The sequence below is a fragment of the Pelecanus crispus genome, chromosome 1, assembly GCF_030463565.1.
Source record: "Pelecanus crispus isolate bPelCri1 chromosome 1, bPelCri1.pri, whole genome shotgun sequence".
Taxonomy (NCBI): Eukaryota; Metazoa; Chordata; class Aves; order Pelecaniformes; family Pelecanidae; genus Pelecanus; species Pelecanus crispus.
Window position 1 is genome coordinate 195,929,192 of NC_134643.1, and position 17,334 is coordinate 195,946,525.

Below are 17,334 nucleotides of genomic sequence, written 5' to 3' on the forward strand. Positions count from 1 at the left end.
TTGAAATCTTTATCCTTTATATCCCCATGGAAGAGCATGTGCAAAGATTTCAATCCGGCACTGGAAGCTCACCTCCATCATCGACCTACCCGCGGAGAGGGGCTTCTCCAGGTGACTCACCCGACCGACATGGAGCAAGGATGGCAAAGCCGTAGCTGTAGAGTGGCAGGCACCCTTCAAGCAGTTCAAGAGCTTTTCCTCCACTGGTGCTGTCACTTAATTAAAGCAGGACTGTACTAATTAGGGGGCTGCTGGACAACGTGAGGCTCTGACAGCTCCCATCTATCCCCGAGCGGCACCCCAACGGGGTCACTCGTGCCTGAGGCGAGGGATGCTGGCCACCCCCCAGCTACGGAGGGCCAGTCTCCTGCCCACGGCTGGTCTCGGTGCAGACCCCCTCCCCGCGCACAGCGGGCAGGAGGAGTTGGGCTTGCTTGTACAGCATCCCGAGCTTAAAATTAGTGCTGCATCAGCAACCGGCCTAGCACTGGGAGCCTGGAAAGGACGTTTCTGGAGGTAGAAAAAGACTGGGAAAGTTCCTTGACGCTATGGTGCGCCTTCAAACCTTTAAACTGAAGTCACTATTCCATAGTTACGTCGATCGGCTGCAGCCCACTTACCACGGCCTCCTGTACACTTTTGGGAAACATCTCCTTAAAAAGTATAAAACTCCATACTGGAACAGTATCCAAAGTTTCAGAGATGACTGCATTAGCTTGCTTTATTCATTCTTGTAACATACTTCAGACTTTGATGAGGAGTTCTGATAACTAATACCTAGTCAGAGACAAAAACCCCTAAGTCAATCTGTGAAGACTAAACAGTTTCATAATCTTCAAAATAAGTTCTTGAATTTTTTATAGTATTTGATAGCAGCTTTTTATTGGTTACAAAACCTAAGCCCATATACAAAATTAGGAACACATTTAGATGCCTCTTTGAAAGAACGTTTTAGTCTATTTTAACTGATAGTTTAAAAAAATAATAAAAACAATGCAATTTTAAACACTGTTCTGAAAACGTAAAAGTGCAGCAATATACTTTGTTTCCTTTATTAACTATGAAATGGTGCAATCCCAATCAAAAGCTGATAAGGTCACAACAGAAAAAACTGAGCAAATGCTTTGTCCTGCCTTACCCAGTTCTCCGATGTTCACTTTTAATGTAATGCATTGAGTGCAAGAAAAGGATCAAATCTTCACAGTACTGGAAAACTGTTGTTTCAGTATCAATTTGTATGTCATCTCTAGGATAGTAGCAAGTGCAGGCTGAACAGGGTATCCGTCAGTCTATATGGCATACAGGGAGACTAAATTGCATTAGAAGGGGGGAAATATTTGTTCACAATAACATCCGCTGGAACTCTAATTTCACAAAAACTTTGTGACCTTACCTAACTTTGACTTTTTATTATTTAGTTTTTTAGCGAACACCACACAGTTTCAAGATTTTAGACTATAGTGTGTGAATAGGATGCAGTTACCATATGAAGCTTCAACTCAACTTTTGGGGAAAAGAAAAAAGGCACAATGAACTTCAACTCAATTTTATGTGCACAAGAGTTGAAAAATCTGAGCCACCTTAAAGAGAAATTGATTCTAAAATTTATAAAACCTATAAATAATCAGAGGCCAAACCACTATATTAAAACAGATTATCTAGCAAGTAAAAATCTTGCAGTTTAAACATACGCTTGTATCCAGTTGAGATACAAGACAACTCACTCTTTAAAGTGGCTCCACCTTGGCAGATATATATTTAATGAATGCACACCTGCTATGCGTTGTTCATCAGTGGAAAAACAGCTGATCCACAAAGCTCTGATGGCATCTGTCCTTATCTTCATCACAGTAAATACAACCCACATCCAATAACTAAATTAGTTTAGATTTTTCTATCCCTTCACATCAATGCATTGGGAAATTACACCCAGTAAACAACAGCAACAAAACCAGTTTGTGTGATAGCTTACAGAATTCCAAAATTATCCATCTTCACCCCAGCAATACCAAAACCCCTTTGAAAATGACTGGGTCAGACGATTTTCCAAAAGCAGTAACTTCACATACCTCATGTAAAGTTAATTAATGTGCGCTGCACATCAGGTTTATGCTGAATAACGGCAGCTTCCATACAGCCTCACACATCAACCAGTTTGTATCTTTTTTAATCATGTGAATAAGATTTGAGACTAATTTCTGAACTACTCTTCCGATACTCCAAGAATGAAGCTTTTATGACGCTTCTAAGTAGTTGCTGGTTTGTTGCCAACCACATCATCATAAGCACTGGTTACTAAGTAAAAAATAGTTTAAGACTAAATTACAGTAAACATGAAAGCTCCACAGTTTAAACCCAATATAAATCAACCATATCCAATTATCAATTTAAAACAAAATATATTGACTACTGAAAGTTGAAAGCAAGATTCTTTTTAACTAATACATTTTTGGAGAGAATTTTTTTTTTTTCTACCATCTGGGACTCTTGCTTTCAGCTTAAACAGAAGTTCAAGTCCATAACAGGTTGTAGCTCAGGTAAAATACCATGCACAGCATTTGATTACTTCAAAACAGCAGGAACACACAGGCTGAAGTGAGTGGTCAAATAGGGCTCGCTGTTCTCAAAAATTAGGTATAATGGCAAAAGCTTTACCAGTCCAAATCTACAGTTCATTCTCCAACCCTGGTTTCTGAGGCAGTTAATGAACACACATCAATTACTGATAGCTGAAGTAGTTTTTTTGTTTGTTTTAAACTTAAGTGTTTAATCAATTGCCAAGTGTTTTTTTTTTTTTTTAAGTTACTTTTATTTCAGTTTCACCAATGAAATTCATTTGGCTTGCATTTTTGAATCTATTCTTCCACATAAAGTATATGAAAGTATGTTTGTGGAGGACGATGATGGAGGCTCAGAGCAAACTGGGCCCCTGTAAAGTCTTCCAGAATGTACGCATCATACCAAAGTGTCTTGATCCACAGCGCACCATTTTCCAAAGAAGCTACTTTTCCGTGGAAAGCCAATGTGCCACCACTATGGAATATTCTTAACAAAACTGCAGATTGCGGTTGTCAGCATGTGGCACCAGGAAAAAGGCAAAAAAAGGTAGTTGGGACTGTTAAAAAGAATTCTGAAACAGTTTAAGAGATCATGCATATGCATTTACAGTCCATGTGATAGTGACGTTTGGCAACTGCAAAGTGACCGATACATGGCTTGCTTTAGAAGCATCAAAACGAAGAGGCATGTGTGTCTTGGAGCCTTTTGTTTCTTCACTTGGTAGCCATCTGGTGGTGCTTCATACTGGTGTGGGACAGAGAAGCTGCACTTTTTCGAACTTAAAAATTAAATTCTTTTGTTTGAAGGTTGGCCGTTGGGTCAAAGTTGTAAGTACCTCCTTGAGTGGCTTCAGGAATGAGACTGGGATCTTCATCAATCTATAAAATACAACAACAAAAATACATGAGAGGCCAATTCCCTGCACAATTCAGTACACATAGAAGAGATTCACAAATGTTCATTTTTTTTTTTAAATATTATTGCCATATAATTAGATCAGTTTTTCCAATTCAATTCCTCAAATATGCTTAAAAAGAACAACAAATCAACTCTGTTCTAACACCATTAGGGAAACAGAAAATTGTAATGGTTAGAGATGGGGTTGCTGCTTGGTCAAAGCAGTTGCTATTTTAGCGGTGCGATTCAATTTTCAATGCCAATTTTTAGTACTTCTGGAGCTGGCTAATCACTAGTTGTGAATTCCAAAATTAGTTTTGTACTTTCTCCCGTTTTCTTTCAACCTGAAAATGATTTTTATTGGCAGCTGATAGAAATACTTATATAAAGCTTAAAAGAGTACTCAGTATCTCCTACCAGAATCTGAAGGATTTAGAATTACTCATTTCAGAGCAGTTTTATATAGCTCTCATAAGTGCAATCTGAAACTTTTTTTAAAACCAAAAGTACTTCATTACTCTATGGATATAGAATGAAAGGCATCAGTATTCAGCTTCACCCAACTTCCTCAGAACTGTTAGGATTTAGGTATTTGCTGCCTCTAGGAACAGCAAATAACATGGTCAGTAGAATCAATATGCACAACTTCAAACCCTACCCATCCTCCTCCAAATCACCAGCTGCATCTATTCTCTGAACATGCTGCCTCCACAAACCAGGCTGCAGGAACCATATGCCTCGTTTCAAACCGTGTGTCTTTCTGAAGCAGGTAAGAGCCCTTGTGTGTGGGGTCTAAGTAGCTTTCTGAGATCCAGCCTTGGAGTACTGCGGACATTAGAACTGACTTACCTAAAATCTTTGTTTCTCTTTACTTTGGGTGACAATACCTAAATTGGAGGGAGAGATTAAGGCCTTTGGTGACAGCAACAATCCGCAGGAGGAAGAGTGGGGCATGTCATGCCCAAATGAAGATCGAATCTGGTTTCAGAATGCTTTGCAAAATGTTTCCGAGTTGATAAAATTAGCACTTCTGCCTTCTGCAGGGGTACTACAAAGTAACACTACCTGAGTTCACATGCCTTTAACACAATAAAGTCAAGTCAGGAAGCCATTAGTGCTGGTCCTAAAGTACATGCCCGTGCACTTTACAGCACTCAGCAAAGGAGCAGATGGGATTAACAATTAAGGGATATCTAGTAGCCAGCAACATCTCATGAGAATACAGAAGATCCTGAAATGACAGAAAGCAGGAATACTCCTGGGCAGTCAATCTTAACACTGCCAAGCAGGCCAACATAACCAGTCTCTTGTCTCCCTAGGGCAATTCGGATTTTCTTTTTCTTCTGTTTTTTTTTTATGCACCAGTCCTCAAGCAACAAAGGTTATTTTCCTACTTATAGTTACTGCCTGAAAATTTGCCTGGCTTTATGTTTTAACTCCTGTCTCCCAATCATGGAGTTTCTACGATTTCGAGTTTCAGAAGCCCCAGAAAACGTAGTAACAATATAAACAGCAATCTGAAGTAAAGTCTTGCTCCTGAGTAAAGGAAGTCAGCAAATCAGGCAAAGATTAAATTGCGTTAGTTTATGTAAAAAGTAAATGCACAAAAGGGAGTACTAACCTCAAAAGGGATATATTTCCACTCACACCAATTAGACTGTGCTCTTCAGTTAGCTACAGAACTCTCAGGGACATTATGGAGACTATTAGACACTGCTCACAGAATCATTACAAGCACAGGGAACTTTTCACATATCTTAACTTCTAGTGACTAATTTTGCAATCACATGATGGGCCCATGAATTGAAAATTAGTGAGTCCTAAAGACTCATTGGAGCTGATATCTGGAGAGTTCAATTTAAGAGAAGAACTGAAGACATAGTTCTGCTAGGCTGCAGAACTACAGACACCCTGGATGGCCTAGAAAAGATAATTATTTGTCTTCAAATTGCTCGCTGAAGTGCTTCTGAGGCACTCACAAGCAGCCAGTAGCAGAAAAAGCTAGAACCGAAAGGGTCAAAATACCTAATCAGGGTGCAACAAAATACCAGATGACTAGATCAATCAGTTGCAGAAAGTGTTAACAGTTTTGAAGACTCTTTTCAACGCAGAATCCAGACTGAGCAATTACAGAGCTGAAATACAGTGTCTATCTGAAAGTAAGGGTCCACCCCCCTCCAAAGACACATGCATGAGGAAGTAAAAAGGAGATCCAGAGAACTGTTTAGATTCCAATCACAAGTAATTATACGTCTGTTTACATGCCAATGTGACAAAATTTGGTCAGTGTCAATCAATTTATTAGGCAAAAACAGAGTAGTCATCTTGATGTCACTAAAGAAAATTCTTGGTATTGAGAAACTCTTCAAAGACTTTCACTTAAGGGAAGCTGTACTGAAAAAGGAGCAGAAAAACTGACTTCACAGATAACCTATGTTCATGACAACTGGAACTGAGGAACAACGACAATATACTAAGCCAACAGCACAGCACATATACTCTTCAATCTTTAGCATACTTACATCATCACCAGAGAAATACTGATCTATGATTTCAAATGCTAGTTTATAAATGTCTTCATTCTCATGCTGTTGCAAAGCTTCGATTTTCTCTAACCCTGAATAAAAGAAAATGGAGAAGAGTTTCATAAGTTTAAACTGGAGCTACTGACTACTTTGAAAAAACTAAAAAAAAAGATGAAACATTACTACTGAAACATACTAGAAAAGATGTAGTTCAGTTTGCAAGTATTATCTACACAGTAGCTATCTTTGCCTCTAAGAGGCAAGAGAAGTAGTTTGTGAACCTTTGCATGCCATGGAATATCCCATTTTATGAACAAGGGATAATGAAAATCTTCTCTCTTTTTAGATAAAACTCTCTGTATTTAATTTTTTAAAGACTTCTTCTGTCTACTGCATAGTTTTTGTTTCAGTCATTGCGCTTTCTGTGTATCACCAAAAGGAAGTGGCTATATTTGTGTGTTGCATACAAGTTTAAAACAACAAGGCAACAAAGCCTCACACCAAGAGCAGCTTAAAACACTAGTCCCATTTTCAAACTGGATATGGAATAATACAAGGGAAAAACATCCAGTATAGCATGTTCTTCAATATCGCTTTAACTGCTATGTTACTATAATACATTAATTAGCATGTGTTAAAACTTGGATTGCAATATCCAAAATACTCCTCCATCCTGCTTTGGTCTGTAACAAAATTATGATCCTAACAACCGCTTCCAAGGCAATGAACTAAAGCAAGAATCAAATAATATTGCATTATTCGATACGCCATAATCAAATGAAAAGTAGTACAATTCTCATTTAAACCTAAAAAATACCTAAGCTACAGAAAGCTCCTTCAACAATTGCCTCCAACATGACCATCTCTAAACTGAACTAAATAGAAAAAAGAAGTCCTTTCTCTCATTACAAAAGTCTCACTTGCTTAATTCAAATAGCCCATGGTAAAAAAATGCTGTAGTAAATATCAAGAGCAGCAAGGGGAAGACGGAATAATATCCAGCAAATTATTTTTTTTTTAAAGCCTAATAAGCACTTACCTCCACACTCTTCTATAATTTCAGCTATTGTGCTAGCCTCATCACCAGCCATTATCAGGATGTTTTTCAGACCATCCAGCACCACCTGTACCACTTGAGAATCCTTTACTGAGAGTAGATTGCAGAATGGTGGGATTACATTTTGCTGTACAAGGTATTCAACCTAAATAATGAAAAAAACGTGCTTTCAACATTGTGCTTCTTACAAATGGTTGCATGTGCAATGTTTTAGTGACAATTTGAAATCCCACTAGACATACCTGATCTTTTCTCCCACTTATTGTCAAATTGCTAATTGCCCAAGCAGCTTCCTTTTGTGTTCCAAAGTCCCCCTGAAAAATAAAATTAATAGCTCGTTAAAATCAGCATGGAAACATCTGTCAAGCTTATTATTAAAAATCAGACTCCTCATGTCAGATGTATAAAAAGAGGATGACAACTTGCATAGCGGCTAGTTTGACTGACCTTAGCCAGCTGGTGTATGATCATAGGGATTAGCCCAGCATCTATTACAGCCTGAACTTGTTGCTGGTTTCCTGCTGTGATATTGGAAAGGAACCAAACTGCTTCCTACAATTGGACAAAATAAAAAAGCAAAACACTTTTTTAAAAAAATAGTCAACAGATGAAAAAAAACCCCAAACAAAACAACCTCAAAACCTAAAATTGTACCATGACCAATCACTAAACAGAGTCTCCAGGCTTCCTCCCCAATAGCATTTTTAGCACACAAACTTTTATTGCACTGTAAAAGCCAAACACACAGGGGATCAATGTAAAATGGATATGATTAATTCACAGGGCCAGATTATTACTTACACAAGGAGTGTCTCCACACACTGGGAGCAATACTGACTTAAACCTCATATGCACTTTGCACTGCTGAAGGCACAGCCATGTGTTAAACTTGAGATCAGTTTTGCAAAGAAAATAGGAAAACTGGTAAAACCTCATATAAAAAAGGACTTATCCTGTAACATTTGACTTAACAGCTCAGTAGTAGCTTTCTGTGCTGATACAAGCAAGACCAACTCCAGCTCCCGTTTTCTTCCTGAAACATGAAGTTGAGCTCAGAAAGCTCATTCAAGGCCTCCCATTAAGTATCGGACAGGACTCTCAGTCCTGAGACCTTACTCAGGCAGTTATCTCCTTCAGGTGATTCATCGGCATAGCTAACATCTATCTAATGGCAGTTACAAATTCCCGGTTACAAAGGGGGATGGATGCCTGTCAAGGCAATCCAGAACATCTTAAAAAGGCTCCAATCTTAAGTAAAAAAGCCAAACAGATATGGCAAGCAGCCAATTATGAAGTACTTCAGGAAAAAAACCATAATGGGTTCCATTTTTTTAGAGATGTGTATCTGGCTTTTATTTGTATTTGCCCCTCAACACACACTTAAAGCAAAACTCAAAGCATTTACAGACTCCAATTATACAAAAATAATTCCTCTCCTGGCATTCAAAAGGAGCTCTTCATCATTCTTTTCCGAGAGCTAGAAGGGCAGGCAGAAACAAATCACAGCAGTTTGAACTGTCAAAGATAACTTCTTCAGACCTCTTGGCAGTTGACAGGGCCTGAAGAAACAGATTCCTCACAAATAGTTTCCCCCTCAGTGGTACACTAAATGGGGGAATCACATAAGCTAAACAAAAAAGCCTCCTCCTCAGCCAGCCCCATCTTTGCAGTGGAAGATGGCACTGTGATTTTAAAAAAAAAAATGCAAATAACATGAAATACAGCTGTGGAAAAGAGGGCACTGATCATTTTCATCTAACTCCCCCTATTCCATCCAGTTCTTGCAGCAGCAAGTTACCTCTGCCAAAAGGAAGGAGAGGAAATGCAGGGACCATTTTCAGAAAAGGACAGTGGTACTCCCTACTTGCGTGAAGGTGAAGATGGCCGAGAGAACAAACTCCACTATGAAAAGGTGGAGTGGAAAAAACAGATCAGTCTTACTCAACTCACTGGACTCAACCAAAAGTAACACTCTAGTTATGAAAAACTATAATGCAAGTTAGCCAGTTACTCACTTTGCAAATGAAAAAAAAAAAAGTTTCACGCTCCAAAGCAAAAGCCATCAGTCCTCCCAAAAAGCACTAGGCATCAACACCAACGCATGGATCCTCACCACGGCTGTTTGGCTTTAGCCCTAATTAAGCACCAGCCTCAAAGGCTGTGTCTTTATACGAAATTGCTCACATGCTGGAAGTTATAGCTGTAAGAAATTCTTCTGTAATATTCTACAGACTACTGTTCAATTTCTTAAACAAAAAGATTAAGTTAGGAAGAAACAAATCATACCTTGTTTATCTTCTCTTTTGGATGCGTCAGGAGGTTTGGGAAATAAGACAAAACATCACAATTGAGAACAACTTGTGTCTGTTCATCAGTACCAGTTACTATGTTGCCTACTGCTCTCAGTGCTGCTGTCTGAATATCCAAAGCGGGGAGGAAAAAAAATTGCATGTTAAAGACATTGCTGTTACTTATACTAAAACAAAGATCATTTTAAGACATCTCTTTATAGAAACACTTCGCAAAATACAATTTAGCACTTCATCCTCTAAGCTACATCCTAAAAATGGGTACTGTTTCATCAAAACAGAAACACACAGTACAGCATTTTACTGAATAGACACACTGCAGCTCAACTCAAAAAGTGTAAAGATTAGAAATTAAAAGAGTATTAAAACAATGGAAGAGTTAATTCATCATGTATCTGATCCGAGTTACAATTACACTATTTCTAGGCTTTGACTTTGTCTGTCAAGGTTGCTTACTTCTCCATTCAGCTCTCCACTACAGAATTAAAAAACCCACAACTATTTTTCTTCTTACTGACTCTCAGTTGACTTTCTAAAATGGACTTCATATCTTTATGTATTGGTTAGTAAATGCTTTACAAGTGACAGAATACTGGAGAGACTCCTTTTCATCAAGTCAATTGGTCTGACAAATTTCAAGACAGCCAAGTCTCATCCAAAGTACAAACTAAACAAAACACGACAAATGCAGAGATACATAAAAAGGCTCCCAATTACAATTCTTGGTTTATAAAAATCAAGCACACATTAACTAACTTTTAGTTTCCCTTTGTCTTTGAAATTAATCAAACCACCTTAGTTAACCTACCTTTTGTAATAATTAGAAATTTACTTTACTGAAAGGACTTGCCATCTGCAAATATTTTAACATTCAAAAGGTCCCAAAATATTAATTGATTTCCATGAGCTATTCAGACAGAATATGCACAACCATGCACGCAGCAACAGAAGAGAGTGCATATAACTTGAATTCTGGAAAATGTAAAACCTGTTGTCATTAAATATTTTAGGACTACAAAAGGAAGGCACCCCTGGTAATCACACAATGGAAGTTAACGTTTAACCTGTCACTTTACCTAGAACTATATTAGAACTGTTTTGTTTGAGTTTTCTTTCATTTTAATAATCTTTTTTCCCTGGTGTAGGTAACATTTTTTTCTTCAGTTTTACCCACAACAAATGTAGCTATAAATGCTCATCTCAGTACTCCACTAATAAATACTCTAAGGCACATTTTTTAGAAAATACCTTACAAAGGGCTATTCAATAGCAACTGAACCAGACTTACTTGAACTTTAACCTCCTGATGACTCAGAAGGGGAACTAGAAAAGGTACAACTCCTGAATCAATCACCATTTGTATCTGTTCATTTCCACCGTCTGTTAAGTAGGACAAAGCCCAAACAGTGTCCACAAGAATCTACAAATTGGAAAGACCATGGTTTACACATTGAACAGTAAAATCCACGTAATGGACTCTTAATTTAGTGAACAACATTCCATGTGTCTTGGGGTGGAGGGGGGGTGGGGAGAGCATGCAATTCAGTTACAGGAAGAACTCAAACATTATGACGAGACCCAATTAGTAAAATGTTAGATTATTATGTACAACTATGAAAACTGGGGCCATTTGTTCCATAATAATAATTTCTGTATGTCCTCTCAAACTTTTTTAAAATTAAATACCACATTTGGGTGCATAAAGTGACAGCATACAGCATCTCACAAAGGTAAACTGTTGGGCTTGATTTGCATTTCAAAGATAGACAACCAGCTCAGATAAGTAGTTGTGCTAGTAACTTTCTGAGGAAAATACCGACCCAGCCTCCTAGCACTGCTATAATTTGTTAGCTGTGCTCTTTTGATTACAGAATACCTAAGTCCCCTTAGTCTCTAATCCATCTATCTAGACCTTAGCATTTCTGATCCACAGTGCAGTTCTGAAATGAAACTGTAAATTATTCTGGATGTATGCCCGTTTTTTGCCTTCATATTAAGATTAAAATCCACAGCAAAGGAAAGAAGTTCTTATACCAACTAAAGGACTAGCAACTATTGTAAGGTGGCAACTGTTCAAGCAAAGTGAAAATCCACAGAGAAATTACCATCATGCAGGACCACCTTAGTATCTTAAAGAAAATAAAGACTAAGTCACTGATGACTTGATAAGGGTGATTTGAGAGCCCTCAAAAAAAGAAAGGTACAACAGTCATTGAAAGGTAGTATCTGAAGCAGAAACAAAGCCAGCAGGAAGAGGGATAGCCCATCACTTAGAGACGACGTTAGGAACTGCAGGAAGAGAAATCTGGGCCCCACTGAGGACATTATCTGTTGAGGTACTTGGATCTACTCTACTTTTAAAACAGCCATTTAAAATTTCCAGCTATTAAGACAGCTAAATACTAAGGTACGGAGACATAGGAAGGACTTTAAAGTCCTGACCCACAGGCTGCTTCCACCCAGCCCCAGGGACCAGACAGCACAGACCTAATGCTTTCTTGGCACAGCCTGCTGCTGCCCTCACCGGCTAATGCCACAGGGACACCAGAACGTGCTGCAGTGGAGCCAGTATTGCAGCAGAAGCAGTGAGAGATGGTGCCTCACCGGTTTGCTGTCCCGCAGCAGTGGTGACGAGAGCAGCAGCCGCCAGAAGCGCTCACAGGACTGTTGGCTGACCTACCTGCATCACTGACTCATCTCCAAAGATAGGTTTGCTGCTCCAGTACAGAGAGGCTGGGACCAGACTGGTACCTCCAAACTAGCACCTGACTCTCAGGATCAAAAAGACGGGCACCCTAATTGAGATCAGTCAAAACCTGGCATCACATAGTCTCATATCTACTTCAAGAAGCTCTCACACAATCATTGCTTGCAAAAGCTTTCCATTTGGCAGGGAAAAAACCCTACAGGTTAGAAGTATGTTTGGTTTTGCTATGAATTTCCATTCAGGTTTGTCCAAATTACAAATTGGAAAGTCACCATGTGCTGTCTCCCACTCACATTACAGTGGGAAAACCCTGGCAAAATCCCAAATTAAACTGTTTGCAAATATTTTGTGGAGCTAAGCCCACTTCACCATTAAAAGAGCAGCAGAAACACCACTAATACAGTGTGGAAGTAACGAAAGACAGTTCCACCAATCTTATGCTCTATCCCCAGGGCCACCACAAGGGTTCAATTCCCGCTTCCCTAAATTGAAGGATCACTACAGGGAGCAAGAGTCAAAGACATTAAAGTCCTGACAGGAGGAGGAGGAGAAGAGCAGCTCAGTATCCCTTAGTTACACAGATCTTTGTTCCTCATGTCCCAGTATAAGACTTCAGGAGGTAAGTCCACCCCTCTAGGACTTCACTCAGAAAATACATGTAAACCCATGGATCAGGAATGTGGGAAATACTGAAGGTTTAGTATTAAAAGCCTGAAGAAAAGTTGTCAAAGGTGCCGCAAAAACAGTTTATTGCTGTTTATTTAAGTATATTTTTGTATGAGATTTCCTTAGTTAAACAAGTTGCAAAGTCAGGCACCCAACAGGTTACAAAAGTCAGATTTATCCATATGATCACAATATTTGATAGGACTGATATGTAGAATTATGTATCTTTTTCCTACACATGCATTATATATCATCTGTGCAAAATTATAAATTGAGGCAGAATTAAAGTGAAGCTGATGGTACTTTGAAGTGAAGCTGGCACTTTATTCTAGTGCTCAATCCCGCAAGATAGGATTTTTTAACGTAGTTTCTAATGTAAAGGATAAAAATAACTTTTAGAAAAAATATTTCAGAAATCGTGTTTGCACTTTCTTTTTCATGCTCTGAATGACAATTATATTAGTCTTCATATTAAATTGTGCATTTACCACTTATACATAAATTAACACACAAAACCAAGTTTGCCACTTAAACACAATCTTGCAGCATTTTCTCTCTAGAGAAAACAAAGAATCTAAATATCTAAAATTTTAGAAATTACTTACGTTTATATCTGTATGGTAAATGAGAACACACAATGCTGGCAAAATCTGAAAAGAAGTTCATCAGTCATTACAGTAGAATAAAATTGGCTATACAATCATGAATCCAAGTACTGCAGTCACAAAGCCTAACTCGAGACTGCATTAGCATATTGCATTCACACACTTCCCAGCAGCTGGTCATTCCCTCAAAGGATGTATAAAAATATATATATTTAAAATTTGTAAAAATACAAGACAGTACTATATTTCAAAGACACACAGAGAGCAGACTATATTTTGAGGGAAAACAAGCAAACAACAGAGATAAGATATCCCCCTGGTATTTTGAAAGCTTTGTTAACACACAATATAATAAAAATAATTAGCCTAATACTGATATATAAAACCCTCTTGGATTAAAGTAAATTATTATTTTTGTATTCACATATGGAGAAAATATAAAGCTGAGCCATGATAAGACTGCTTAGAACAGGGGTTTCTATTTGGTAAAGTATTACTTTTAAAAGTTTCCCCGTTCTCTGCTTCATTTTTAAAATTTCATTAAAGCTTAGCTGCTAACAATATTGTACTTCACATGGATTCAAAAACTATGTCTACGCTTTGGAATTTATCTTAAAATGAAGAACTTTACACACATTACAACTACAGTTCCAGTCAAATAGCATCACTTTACTAGCTGTGCCTACTCTACAAACAATGCATTTGCTCTGTTCACCAGTTTAAAAGGATTTTCAGATGCTTCTCTTCTCAAGTAGGCACTTGACATTGACTGCATGTTCACAGCTAGTCGAAACACAAACTACTCTACATTGCCTAGTTTACTTACATTTCCTCTTACTGAAAATAATTACATTTGACAGAATCACATTCTCAGCCTTTTTTTTTTGATAAAAACATGAAATGCTGAGTATATTAACACTTTCTAGTGTGTTAAGTTTTTATTGTGTCCATTTTAATATATGGCCCATCGGTCTTTAATCTTACTCAGTTTCAGAGTAAGATTATTTATTACAGCCTTAGTAAGAAGCATCTAATTGGTCAAATTACTTCATTTAACAACTGCTAAGTGGCACAAGACAGTGGAAAAAAAAATGCATAAATTCATAGTATGACAATGTAAAACATTTGGCCTCTAGCCCAGAGCATAAAAAAATGATCTGTCTCGTAATTCTGTATTTACCTCCTGAACTGTCTCCATAGGCGGTGGGGGGTCCTTATTCCTGCAGAGATTTACAATGACCCATGTGACGTTCCGAAGGAAGGTGATGGGAATGGAGGGATTGATGAAGGACAGAAGAGGTTTGACAACTCCCAGTGATATGACATAATCTCTACACTGAGGACCATCACCTACAGAAATGAAAATTGTTGTAAAAGAAATTACATTAAAAATGGAAAATCCTGAAATGTATGCAATGACATGTCGGGATCCTGAAATTCTATGTTTCCTCACCAATAGTCTACTACTAACAGTTCGTGTTCAATTAAATATACATACTTAGAGATATGTATGTATATTTTACGAGACACAAAATTTATCCTGTTAATATTTTGTGCAGTAAGTGATACTATTCTTTAGAAAAAAATAGGATGTACATATGTAATTCTGGCCACATGAAAAATTATATTAAGCCACAGAATTTAGAGGAAACATAGTCTCATATGATAATGCCAATGTTCAAAAAGTCAAATTCTAAAATGAAACACTCCCTGAATTCAAATAATTATAATAACCACAAGAGTTACCTATAATATTTCCGAGAGCCCAGACAGCTTGCTCACAAACATTCTGGTGTGGTGAATGAAGTAGTCTCAAGAAGAGGGGTACTGCATCTACAGAATGCAAAGATTGGATTTGTTTCTACTGGAACACAGTATATGCACAATACTTTTCATTGATTAATACAAAATACTTTTGCTGCCATGCCTTATTCTAAGATACATGTTTCTATTATGAAGAGCATACAAAGCCTCAGTTAAACATTTCTATACCTATCTAGAGAGGGGAAAAAATAGACTTGAGAACAAGCAACTACTAAACAACAATACTCCCCACATTTAAACATTTCCCCGTGTTTCTCAAAGCAATATGCAAGAGCCTCAAGTATGCAGGTGCTAGGTTTAATATCCTGGTAATTCAGATTTTCCAAATATCCAAGATCACAATACATACCTAGCAGAATGACATGCCTACTCATGCAAACGTGCTTCCGATCTTGACTTTAAGAAAACAGCTTCCTCCCAAGAGGTGGCTATAGTTAGTTTCCATATGCAGTGAAAATTTACATCCATCTGCCAGTCCTAAGACACGTTTTAATTTGCTCTTACATAACGCAGGCAACATACCAGATTAAGGAAGTGGTACTGATTTTAGGTATCAGTCTCTGCTGAATTAAAAAAATTTAATAGAGCTAAGAAACCATCCCTCTACTATTCCCCATGCACTACATCCCTTCAGACAACCCACACTGTTTCAAAGACAGCAATTCTTGCAGAAATTTTTAAAATCTATATATGATCATACTTGTCCTATAGTCTTCCTGAGCAAAGTAAGATAGATCAATTTATATACTGTTGAAGGAGAGAATATTTTTTCTCATAGAAATAGCTACAGAAATAGCTTCAGAAATTTAAAAAAAAATGAAACACAATTTGTGAGCAACTGTGAATCAATATTCTGTTGATAAATTAACATGTGATAATGAGCCAAAAACCCCTGATGTATTTTCCTGAAAAATACAGAGTGATGAAGAATAAAGACAACCTAAAATTCCTTCCCCACCCTAGATGAGTAATTCAGCAGTTGCCTACAACTGACAACTTAGGAGGGACAGCAACACACCGTTGCTTAAGAACACTCTCTCTGTTCTTGTAACAATTATCCCGCTTCCATTAGCTCAAGTGGAATATTCTAGCTTCCTTCTCAGTGATTACTGAGATTACAATTCAGCCATACGTGTATTCAACGTATTTCAGAGAGGAGGGTCAAGTATGTAGTTTCTATCAGATCGCAATCCTGGCATGCTTTCAAAAGCACAAATGAAATTATTTCATATCAGCACTCCGGCACGAGGACAGTCTGAGAAAGCACGAGTTGCACGTTATCTGATCTACTGCTCTCAAAAAATTAATTACTTCTGCTCCAAATTGGCTCCTGCCAAGATCTAGTCTATGTATATAGCACTTCTGCTGCTGGGCCTTCCAATTGCCATCTGTCTGTCTTGATTGCAGGAGGCCTTCTTCTTTTGTACTTAGGCTGCACCAGCCTATTCTATAGCTGCAAGGGTCTATCGCTTTGTTTCCTCAAACCATCCCGTATCTAAAGGGAGTGGAGCTGAGAGGTTGTTTTCCCTTAGTCATCTCCCAGCCAAAGCAGCAAGACTTTTAGACTAAACTTCTTCCATTTTCTCTTCAGCAGTAAAGCTTGGAAAATGCTTTTTGCTTCTTTAAAGTTATTTTACCACATTTTCTTTTTTTCAAGCATTAGCTAAACAGATTTTGGGAGGACATATCCCAGCCTGAACTTCTTCTAATTGTTCAGGTAAAAGCAATGCTTTTGGCTGTGCTGTACATATTTTCATTCTAATTTTAATTTTTTACTTTTAGATTTTTTCCAGAATTTTTTTCTGCAAAGCTAATGCTATAAACAGCCTTTACATTAGATTCATTCATTCAAATATGATAACGGTGTGGGACTTGAAAAAGGCAGAAAACAATGACTAACCAATGAACAAATTGGGAAGGATGATAAAACTGGGGACCAGATTTTCAAAGATATGTAGACACCAGAAAAGCAATCTAAAAATGGAGGTGCCCAAATCACAGCGGGATTTTTTGAAAAAAATTCAAGACGTTGATTTTTTTTTTAAAAGGCTTTGGATTTTTATCCAAAGCTCATTCTGATAAGTGTTCTTACTCTATTGCTCCAGTATCTTAACTATACAGAATCTAACAATTAGTGAGATATTTTATTAGCTATTAAAACATACAAAACAGCATTTTGATTTGA

General features: G+C 37.7%; 1 protein-coding gene across 2 annotated transcripts in view; it reads right to left on the reverse strand.

Moving 5' to 3' along the window:
• Positions 1 to 1,038: 1,038 nt before the first annotated feature.
• The window catches only part of KPNA3 (karyopherin subunit alpha 3), a 51,799-nt gene continuing 35,503 nt past the window's right edge, over positions 1,039 to 17,334 (reverse strand). For both annotated transcript variants that reach the window (XM_075723405.1, XM_075723480.1), the window contains exons 8-17: positions 15,072 to 15,158; positions 14,506 to 14,675; positions 13,326 to 13,370; positions 10,636 to 10,767; positions 9,325 to 9,453; positions 7,486 to 7,590; positions 7,281 to 7,352; positions 7,021 to 7,183; positions 5,979 to 6,073; positions 1,039 to 3,437 (exon numbers count right to left, since the gene is read on the reverse strand). In XM_075723405.1, the coding sequence (XP_075579520.1) occupies positions 3,339 to 3,437; positions 5,979 to 6,073; positions 7,021 to 7,183; positions 7,281 to 7,352; positions 7,486 to 7,590; positions 9,325 to 9,453; positions 10,636 to 10,767; positions 13,326 to 13,370; positions 14,506 to 14,675; positions 15,072 to 15,158 (1,097 nt within the window). In that variant the 3' untranslated portion in view covers positions 1,039 to 3,338. The remainder of the gene's footprint in view (positions 3,438 to 5,978; positions 6,074 to 7,020; positions 7,184 to 7,280; positions 7,353 to 7,485; positions 7,591 to 9,324; positions 9,454 to 10,635; positions 10,768 to 13,325; positions 13,371 to 14,505; positions 14,676 to 15,071; positions 15,159 to 17,334) is intronic.